The 10,926-nt window shown below is 28.1% G+C and overlaps 1 protein-coding gene across 5 annotated transcripts; it reads left to right on the top strand.

Annotated features, from left to right (window-relative positions):
- The first annotated feature begins 944 nt into the window (after nt 1–944).
- LOC123261567 (lachesin) lies at nt 945–10,818 on the top strand. Of its 5 annotated transcripts, none has more exons than XM_044723227.1 (7): nt 945–1,400; nt 1,580–1,633; nt 8,309–8,547; nt 9,013–9,269; nt 9,769–10,172; nt 10,379–10,490; nt 10,712–10,818. In XM_044723227.1, the coding sequence occupies exons 2-7, from the start codon at nt 1,591–1,593 to the stop codon at nt 10,731–10,733; spliced, it is 1,077 nt and encodes a 358-aa protein (XP_044579162.1). In that variant the 5' UTR covers nt 945–1,400; nt 1,580–1,590; the 3' UTR covers nt 10,734–10,818. The 5 variants fall into 5 exon arrangements, with proteins under 5 accessions (XP_044579162.1, XP_044579165.1, XP_044579164.1 ...); XM_044723230.1 differs by having other exon boundaries at nt 10,379–10,496; nt 10,712–10,801; XM_044723229.1 differs by lacking the exons at nt 8,309–8,547; nt 9,013–9,269; nt 9,769–10,172 and adding exons at nt 1,755–1,993; nt 2,984–3,240; nt 3,739–4,142 and having other exon boundaries at nt 981–1,400; nt 10,379–10,496; nt 10,712–10,801.
- Nucleotides 10,819–10,926: the final 108 nt, after the last annotated feature.

Here is a 10,926-nt window from a genome sequence, read left to right as displayed (position 1 = left end):
TAATATTTACAGAACCAATTTTTGAAAATGTTTGTAAATTTATCCATGCGGAAGAGAAGATATATGAGAGTAATTTTCATTGATATGACAAGAGCTTACGAAAATTTATAACGAAAAAAAGGTTTATTTTTTAGGAAGGATGAACTCCAAGATTTTATTTTTTAAGAAACTTTTAAAAATTCTGAAAAAACTTTTGTTGAAAAGAAATCTCTTCTTGCTGCAAAGGATGTGATAGATAATCTCTTAGTGGTGTTCCACAATTTTACAGGTATAAGAAGAAATATAAATTCAAAATTAATTTTTCAAGAAATCGTGGAATGAATTATCTTGAAATTTAGGATATAAGTATGTTTGTCTAATATTAAAATATCCTTAAAGTTAGCGCATGATTAATAATTAAAATAAGGATAGTTATAAATAATAATATCTTGTTTAAATTGATGTTTTTATTAAAAGATAAAAATTATGATGATGAAGATGAAGCTACTAAAATAGATTGACAGTCAATTCGTCAAGGGAGATATTGTATATCACTGAAAACTAAAGATATTAAAAAAGGTGAAATATCAATTTTTTTTTTTTTTTTTAATGAAAAAACTATTTTTAATAAAATTAAAATATTTAAAGAAGAAATTAAACATTTTAAGAAGAAAACTTGGGAAAAATAAATGTAAAAATACTTCAAAAATTTTATTTATGTAAACTTTTCTTACAAAATTTCTTTTTACAGTATTTATAAAAAAACTATGATACTAAAATTAACTGACGTTCAAAAATTTTTAATTGTTTTCAACAATTAAATTACAAGTAGAAAAATAATTTAAAAAATTGCACGTATAATTTTTAAAATTTTCTTTATGTGATATTTTTTCTTTTAATTTTTTCAATAAAAAAAATTATTAAAATTTAAATATGTCGGCTAATTCAATTTTCATATAAAAACTAAATAACAAATTGCTTCAGTTATTTGTACACCAATCAATTGTGAGCAGATGAAACTGGGAAGCAATAGGCAAATTGAATCAATATAAGCGTATAAAACAATAGGTGGTCCATAAATGCTTCTGAGTTTTTTATATTGGTCTCTCATGACCAAACTGTAGTAAGAAGGCTTACAGATGTGCGCTTGTGTGTGTTTTCCATATGTTTCTCATTGGAGATTGGTGGTATAGTAACGGTGGCGTCACACTACTCGATCAGCGGCCATTTTCATCGTAAGCGAGCGATCACTCTCGATGATATCAACATAAATTGAAACTCTACTCATCAACGCAGCGTACACACACACACACAACTCTCGTTGAGTGAGAGTAACAGTGAGTACAACTGAGAACTGAGTTGTCAGACACCTGTGAATGCCTGTGGAGAATTGACGAGTGTATTTTCTTTTAAATAACAAGGTAATTAACTTTTGCTATTTATACCGACACTTTCGTCCCAACTCTTTCAGAATGTTGTGATCGATACCCAGGTTTCGTTTATCAACTCCAATTGTATTTACAATTTTATATTTTGTCTATTTAAACTGAAAAAAATGTTCTTATGTGTAAAATTAATTTGTGATGTGATTAATTTACAGGGCGTGTCACGATGAAGTTTATAATATTAATTGCCGCTGCATTTATACAATCGAGTGAGTAAATTTATTTTATTTTATTTTTTTGCTTGTACTGATAAATAAATAGTGTTAATTATGAATGAATGAGTTAATATGTTTTATTTGAAATAAAAATAACTTCGTTTTCATTTTCTAGTCACTTGTCAAAGAGCTCCAACAATATCATACATATCCCAGGAACAAATAAAGGACATTGGTGGTACTGTTGAACTACAATGTTCTGTTCAATATGGTCAGGAGTATCCAGTCTTGTGGGTAAAAATGGATAAACAGACAGGTGACCAAACGCCAATTTCTTCCAAAACATCGCTGATTATTCGTGACAGTAGATTCGCTCTCAGATTCGATACAGCTACTGCTACATATACTCTTCAGGTAAATAAGAAATATTTATAACTATATTTTTAAATGCTAAAAAATTTATTATTACCTGTATTCCAATTCATGTATTTTAATTGACATGAATACTATAAAAATCTTGATATTCTAGTTTTTACTCCCCCTTACTTTCGTCTTCAAGTTGTAAATTTAGGGTCTGTGAGATAAGATCTGAAGACGATTTCTCAGGGTTTATTCGGTATAACGTTTTTAAATTTAAAGTTTTTTCGAGTATACTTAGTTTTTTATTAACAGGAAATAAGGGAAATTTCTGAACCTTTTTAATACTTAAAGTTTTTTTTATTCATAGCTTGATATTTAATGATAGACAAAAGAGTTGAGTCATTACGATTTATGAACAAATTAATTTAAATTTTGGACTGAAAATCTTCGTTAAGTTTTCAACTCGAAGATGAAGGCAATATACCATTATTGTATGACTTTTGGTATCGTTCCAGCAATGATTTGAGTGTTTTCGGGTCAAGTACCTCTAAATTATGAGCTCTCCCTAGTTCCTTTAGCTTTTAACATTAAGGAAGGGCGGGAGCGCATAGACGTCAAAGGTAAAATATTGACGTTTTTAATCATGTTTCTAAAGACGAAATAAAAAAATAACTGAGATTTATAGATAGCTAAGACTAAATTTTCCAACAATTAACTTTTGAGGAAAAATACAGAAACTTTAAAAACAAGAACATTGTTTTGATTAATTATAAATTTTTGTTATGGTCAAGAGTCTTAAAAAATCATAAGTCTATAAGAACTTAGCCGCAGTCGAGATATTGTATGAAATAATGACAAAAACCCGTACTAATAAAGTTTAATTTACGCCTAGTGGAGTGAGCAAGTAACGATCAGTTAATTAATAAATTAATTTAATTAAAATCAAGAAAAAATTTCTTCACTAAATTAAAATAATTATGTTTGTAATTTTATATAATAATAAGTAATTGATATGATATGATTAATGTATATTTATTTTTTCAGATCAAAGACATTCAAGAGACTGATGCTGCGCGCTATGAGTGCCAGGTTCTAATTTCTGTAAACAACCGAATCCGTGCCAGTGTTGAACTTCAAGTTCGTCGTGCTCCATTTATCAGTGATAACTCAACTCGTGCAGTAGTTGCTAGCGAGGGTGAGCCTATCACTCTAGAGTGTTATGCAAGTGGTTATCCTGCTCCTAGAATTTCGTGGCGTAGAGAAAATAATGCTATTTTACCCACAGGAGGCTCAATATATCGGTACGACTATCGCAGTAATTTTTTGTTTAAAATAACTTGTAATTTAATTTTGAGTTTGAACGCCTAGTTATTTGATTCTTATTTATACTTCATCTCATAGGCAATGAAGTATTAAGGGAAAGTTTACTTAAAGTTGCGAAGTACACGATAACATGTTTGTGAACTTTGAATGAGTAAAGTTTGTTACTGGTTAATTCATAACTATAAATAACACGTTACCAAAATAAAGATAATTAATTCGCTACTGATCAACTTTACAGTATGTCGAGTAAATGGGCTCTGATTACGAATGCAATACAATACTTATAAATTGAAATCGATTATTATTTATAATTGTTAGAAGAAGATTTTCTTACACCATCTCAATTTATAAATATCGTATTGTAGAATTTGAGTTTATTGATTTATAATGGAACTAAAATTTATAATTATTGTCATTATGAACGCAACTTATACAAGTATCAAATAAGACTAATAAACGTATTGTTAAATGTACAGAGGAAACGTATTGAAGATACCAGCAGTACGAAAAGAAGATCGTGGAACGTATTACTGTGTTGCTGATAATTCAGTTGGTCGAGGTACCAGACGGAACATCAATGTCGAAGTTGAATTCGCCCCAGTAATAACAGTATCCAGACCCCGAGAAGGTCAAGCTCTGCAGTTTGATGCTGACTTGAAGTGCCACGTTGAAGGTTACCCAAGTCCCGCAATAACTTGGTTACAAAATGGAGTTGAATTATCAAGCAATCAGCATTACATTATATCACAGTTCGCCACTGCCGACGAATATACTGATGCAACCCTTCGTATAGTCACTGTCGAGAAAAGGCAGTACGGAGAATATGTTTGCCGTGCAAATAACAAACTTGGCACCAGAGAAGCTAAACTTGAACTTTACGGTAAAATTTATTCATTTTATTTTTACAATATAATGTTATTACAAATTATACTTGCTTGCTGTCATTTAAATATTTTGCACAAGTATATTTTGTCATTGTCATTAAATTTTAGCTCATAATTAGGTCCTGGCTTTAAGTAAATTTGATTTCAGTGATTATATAATTTATTTCATATATTATTTTGTAGTGAGCATGTTATTAGTTTTTTGTTTATTTATCTCCGCAGAAACAATTATCCCAGTATGTCCTCCGGCTTGTGGACAAGCCAAATACGGAACAGGTGCTATTCCAGTTTCATCTGGACCTCTTATAGCTCTTGTGATGCTTACAGTAGCTTTGTACAAGTAAGTATCTCGTCGTCTATTGTTTTTTTTTTTTTTTAACAGAGCATTTTTAATATAAAGCAACATTAATTTCAAAATTTTTTAAATTTAATACCTGTGGGCTGATTCATCCCCAGTGAATGTTTATGCATTTTTTAATCTAGTTTTTCAATATTTTATTCAAGTATTTATTAATTATAATTGTGATTTAAATATTAAATATAATTCTGTTACAGAAACTTCAATGCCAAATATTAATTATCCTGGTTTACTTTCATCGACGGCACATGAAAATTTCTTATCCAAGTGGCTTCTCACCATTTTTTGGATTATCATATTGACAAAATCGAAAAGTTATTAACGAGTCTTCTGGTCGTTTTTATATAAAAAGGTTACATTTTTCCTTACAATTTAGATATTTAAATACTCGCCAACATCGAAAGTAATTTTTATATTATTTTGATACTAATAGATCTGAACATTTTCTCTCTATAACAAGTATAATTTAAAAAAAAAGCATAATATAAAAAATGGGAAATCGTGATCTGTTTTTATAAATTATTATTTTTTTTAGAGATATTTAAATTAATAATTAACACAGAATAGTGTTTAATAATATAAACAAGTAACGTAATTATTAATTGCACTAGACAATGAACGTTTTGTTGTAAAATTAGTGTAATTTAATGAACAATATGAGGAACAAGAAAATATTTAGCTCAATAAAGAATACTAATCTCATTATCTATGACAGAATAAGAAAATAATTAAAAGAATTGTTAATAATTATAAATGGCTCCGACAGCACAAATCTCTATAGATTTTTATATAAATTTTGTACTTTAATACTGATAATAATATAAATCATTATTACATCTAATAATGATAGACAAAATAATAATAACGATAAAAATTGCTCCAAAAAAAAAAACTATTGACTATCATGAAAAATCTTTTTTACAACTTTAACACTTAAATTTTTTACTCTTAACTGTTTTTATAGATAAATAAAAACGATATAAGTGAGTTCAATGAATCTCTTTAATTCTTTCCATGTCAAGGGGTCATTAATTTATTGTGTAGTAGAATAATCTTATGTACTATAATTAATGGTATCGATTACAGACGTAATATTATTATTCATTTAAATCTTATTTAAACGTACTCTGATCTGTATCGCTTACCATGCACGGATACCTGTATCACTCACTAAATGTAGTAATGAATTAAAAAAAAATATAATTAGATTTATTTATACAAAGACATGTAAAAAACATATCGGCAGCACAATTTTATTAATTAAATAAAATAAAATTTAATATTAGTAATATCTACCAGTAGATATTAATACAATTTTATTTTTTTTTATTTTTTCACAATTGTTGGGATTTTTTGTATATTAAAAAACTAAATGACGAAAAAATCACGACAATAAATAGTTAACAAACTCTTTTATAAAATACTTTTTGTAATTTTTTATTTTATTTTGTATGACATTTTTCAACTTTATTAAAAATAAATTTTTTGATGTAATATTAAAACTGTTGTTATAATTTTCACTTTTGTATTAAAGAAGAAGAGCCAAGAATTACCTGTGCACCCTGCTTATATCACCTTGTCCAAATGCGTCGGGTTGTGCGTATCAGGCCCCAAATATTCTGTATTTTAGAGTTGATGCGCTGATTCAATCCAAAACTCCAGAAAATACGGGCTTGTCGTTTGTTTATTTATAATCTTCCTCAAGTGAAACTCGCTTATGTCATATATACTCTACGCTAGTTGTCTCACAATTGATGATTTTCTTATCACAAGTTTTCCATTAAGATTCTTTATGAGATAATGTTAATGAGAACTCGAAACTATTTTATTTAATGTGTTCATTTAACATTCCTAAGTCCTTAGTTGATTTCTTAATGAAAATTAAGTTAGTCAACATTTAAAAATTTTTAGAATTTTTTTTTATTGATAAAATGATTACAAAAAAATAAAAAATAAATTTTCACTTATAAAAACTTTAAAAACTGTAAGTGTAATTTTTAAAAAGTATTTTTTTGTTTTAATTTAATTATTAAAAAAAAAATCAAAAAACTAAAATTGTCGGGTAATTTTAATATTATGATTTCTTATCTTATTTATTCAATATTTCTAATTATTTATTATTTATTATGCAAAAAAAATTAGCATTTTAATTATTATTATTATTTACTTATGACAATTTAGTTCCCGCAATTTTTCTTAACGAAATTCCGCCCTGCAAATTACAATACGCGACATAAGTGACACAAACGGAGAACTTGGTACTAATAACAGTGACAAGCTCTTATAGGTTATTTATGAGGTTAGCTCCCGTTTGACTTTTGACTTTTTTATTTTATTCTCCATTCTTTTTTGTGTCATGTTTTTGTTTGTGATTTTATAACAATAAAAAACAACAAATAAACTGAAGATACTTTCATTTGAATTGTTTAACTAATGTTTGTTTTTTAAATTGATGATTTATTTTTACACTTAACAATGACATAATAGAAGGATAATAAAATTCGAGAAGCTTTATGTGATTGCACACTCAGCTCTGATAAGCCAGAACAAGTAGCAAGAAAAGTTATTCCAGCTAATGATTCCTATGAAGAATTAAAAAGTCATTTAAATAATCATATTAATTCAAAAACTTGTACAAAAAATTAAATGATGGCTTTTTATTTTTATGATGTAAGATTAAAATATTACTTATATTTTTTTATTTTTTCTTACATATAATTTATAACATTTGTTATTTGATTTTTAGGCTGGTAAAGATATAATGGGGGTTCGGTACATCAAAACTGATATGAAAGAACAATTTTTTATAGCATCTAAAGTTTATGGTATAAATTCGGAGCTTATAAAATTTGACATTGATTTTATTAACAGGCTAAATTCATTGAAAATTAAATTGTCAGAATTTCTTACAAGTATGTGCTGTTTAATAATGGTAAGAGAAGCAACAAACTGCTTTAGATTCAGATAATTGTATTTAAGAATAATATGAATTTAAATTGATAATTTTATTTTTAGAATGGTACATGATTCAAGTAACCATGCAATATAAACGATAAACAGAGAAAAATTTATTATGAACAATTTGTAGAACGGTACCTAAACCATCCGCTAATATGTTTGATACTTGCAAAAAAAAGTTACAGAATTATTGACTAAAAATGAAGATGATTTAAAATATGGATACAAAAATTAAATTCTAGCCACTATTGGAGAATGAGAAGAAAAATAAAAACACAGAGGTATAATTTATATTCTATTCTCTTATCCATGGTACCTGCTTAAAAAAAATTTGAAAAGATAATCACTGGGCGTATGCGTTAGACCCAACTCCAACTTTACTCATCAACGTAGCATAAGCATACACAACATTTGTTGAGTGAGAGTAGCAGGAACTACAACTAAAAACTGAGTCGTCAAACACCTGTGAATGCCGGTGGAAGATTGGTCGCGTGTATTTTCTTTTAAATTTTAAATAACAAGGTAGTTACTTTTGCTATTTATACCGATACTTTCATCCCATTTCTTTAAGAATGTTGATCGATACTCTGGTTTCTTTCATCAACTCTAATTGCATTTAAACTGAAAAAAATGTTCTTATGTGTAATATTAATTTGTGATGTGATTAATTTACAGGGCATGTTACGATGAATTTTATAATATTAATTGCCGCTGCATTTATACAGTCGAGTGAGTAAAATTATTTTATTTTTTTTTTGCTTGTATTGATAAATATATAGTGTTAATTATGAATGAATGAGTTGATGTTTTATTTGCAATAAAAATAACTTCGTTTTCATTTTTTAGTCACTTGTCAAAGAGCTCCAACGATATCACACATATCACAGAATCAAATAAAAGATATTGGTGGTACTGTTGAACTACAATGTTCTGTTCAATATGGTCAGGAGTATCCAGTCTTGTGGATGAAAATAGATCAACAGACAGGTGACCAAACGCCACTTGCTGCTAAGACATCGTTGATTATTCGTGACAGTAGATTCGCTCTCAGATTCGATACAGCTACTGCTACATATACTCTTCAGGTAAATAAGAAATATTTACAACTATATTTTTAAATGCTAAAAAATTTATTATTACCTGTATTCCAATTTATGTATTTTAATTGACATGAATACTACAAAAATGTCGATATTCTAGTTTTTACTTCCCCTTACTTTGGGCTTCAAGTTTTAAATTTAGGGTCTATGAGATAAGATCTGGAAACGATTTCCCAGAGGTTATTTGGTATGAGGTCTTTAAATTTCAAGTCCTTTTTTTGAAGGACGGTCAGTTTTTTAATACTACTATCAGTTAAATGAAATTGTTGAATCTTTTTGATACCTAAAGTAAAACCATAAAAAAATAATTTTTTTATTTTTAGCTGTTTTATACTCAACGATAGAAAAAAGAGCTGAGTCGCAGCGATTTGTTGAAGTTTTAATAACATTAAAACTTAAGTCACACCTAATTAATATGACATGATCGTCATATATTTTTTTTTTCTTCAGATCAAAGACATTCAAGATATTGATGCTGCGTTTTATGAGTGTCAAGTGCTACTTTCTTCTACTAATCGAATCCGTCGTAGAGTTGAACTTCAAGTTCGCCGTGCTCCATTTATCAGTGATAACTCAACACGTAACGCACAGGTTACCGAAGGTCAGCCAGTCACGCTAGAGTGTTATGCAAGTGGTTATCCTGTTCCTAAGATTTCTTGGCGTAGAGAAAATAACGCTATTTTACCCACAGGAGGCTCAATATACCGGTACGACTATCGCAGTAATTTTTTGTTTAAAAATAACTTGTAATTTAATTTTGAGTTTGAACGCCTAGTTATTTGATTCTTATTTATACTCCATTTCATAGGCGATGAAGTATTAAGGGAAAGTTTACTTAAAGTTGCGAAGTACACGATAACATGTTTGTGAACTTTGAATGAGTAAAGTTTGTTACTGGTTAATTCATAACTATAAATAACACGTTACCAAAATAAAGATAATTAATTCGCTACTGATTAACTTTACAGTATGTCGAATAAATGGGCTCTGATTACGAATGCAATACAATACTTATAAATTGAAATCGATTATTATTTATAATTGTTAGAAGAAGATTTTCTTACACCATCTCAATTTATAAATATCGTATTGTAGAATTTGAGTTTATTGATCTATAATGGATCTAAAATTTATAATTATTGTCATTATGAACGCAACTTATACAAGTATCGAATAAGACTAATAAACGTATTGTTAAATGTACAGAGGAAACGTATTGAAGATACCAGCAGTACAAAAAGAAGATCGTGGAACGTATTACTGTGTTGCTGATAATTCAGTTGGTCGAGGTACCAGACGGAACATCAATATCGAAGTTGAATTCGCCCCAATAATAACAGTATCCAGACCCAAAGAAGGTCAAGCTCTGCAATTTGATGCTGAATTGAAGTGTCGCGTTGAAGGTTACCCTAAGCCCATAGTAACTTGGTTAAAAAATGGAGCAGAATTATCAAACAATCAACATTACATTATATCACCGTTTACTACTGACGATGAATATACTGATGCAACCCTTCGTATAGTCACTGTCGAGGAAAGACAATATGGAGAATATGTTTGCCGTGCAAATAACAAACTTGGCTCTAGTGAAGCTAAAATTGAACTTTACGGTAAGATTTATTTATTTCATTTTCACAATAAAATGTTATTTAAAATTATACTTGCTTGCTGTCGTATAAATACTTTGCACAAGTATATTGTGTCATTGTCATTAAATTTAGCTCTTATTGAGGTCCTGGCTTTTAGTAAATTTGATTTAAGTCATTATGTAATTTATTAAGCATGTTATTAGTTTTTTGTTTATTTATCTCCGCAGAAACAATTATCCCAGTATGTCCTCCAGCTTGTGGACAAGTCATGTACGGAACAGGTGTTATTACAGTTTCATCTGCACCTCTCATAGCTTTCGTGTTGATACTAGCAGCGTTGTAAAAGTAAGTATATTGTTGTCATTATTTTTTTTTTACCTAAACACTTTTTAATATAAAGCAACATTAGTTTCAAAAATTTTTTTACTTAACTAAATGTGGGCTGATTCATCCCCCCAGTGAATCTTTATACATTTTTTATCTAAATAAATTCAATATATAGTTAAATAATTTATAAATTAAATTGTTTATCTAAAAAATTAAGTATAATTCTATTTCAGGAACTTTAATGCCAAATATTAATTATCCTGGTTTACATTCATCAACAGGACATGAAAATTTTTTATTAAAGTGACGTCTCACTTTGATAGTAATAAGAAATCTCCGACAGTACAAATCTTTATAGATTTTTATGTAAATTTTGTACAATAATGATTTTTACTCTTTATTATTTTTATAAAGAAATAAAATCGATATAAGTGAGATAAATAAATCT

This window comes from Cotesia glomerata, linkage group LG3 (genome assembly GCF_020080835.1).
Source record: "Cotesia glomerata isolate CgM1 linkage group LG3, MPM_Cglom_v2.3, whole genome shotgun sequence".
In the NCBI taxonomy this organism is placed as follows: domain Eukaryota; kingdom Metazoa; phylum Arthropoda; class Insecta; order Hymenoptera; family Braconidae; genus Cotesia; species Cotesia glomerata.
Note: the sequence above shows the minus strand (reverse complement) of the source record. Positions and strands in the feature narration are given on the sequence as shown.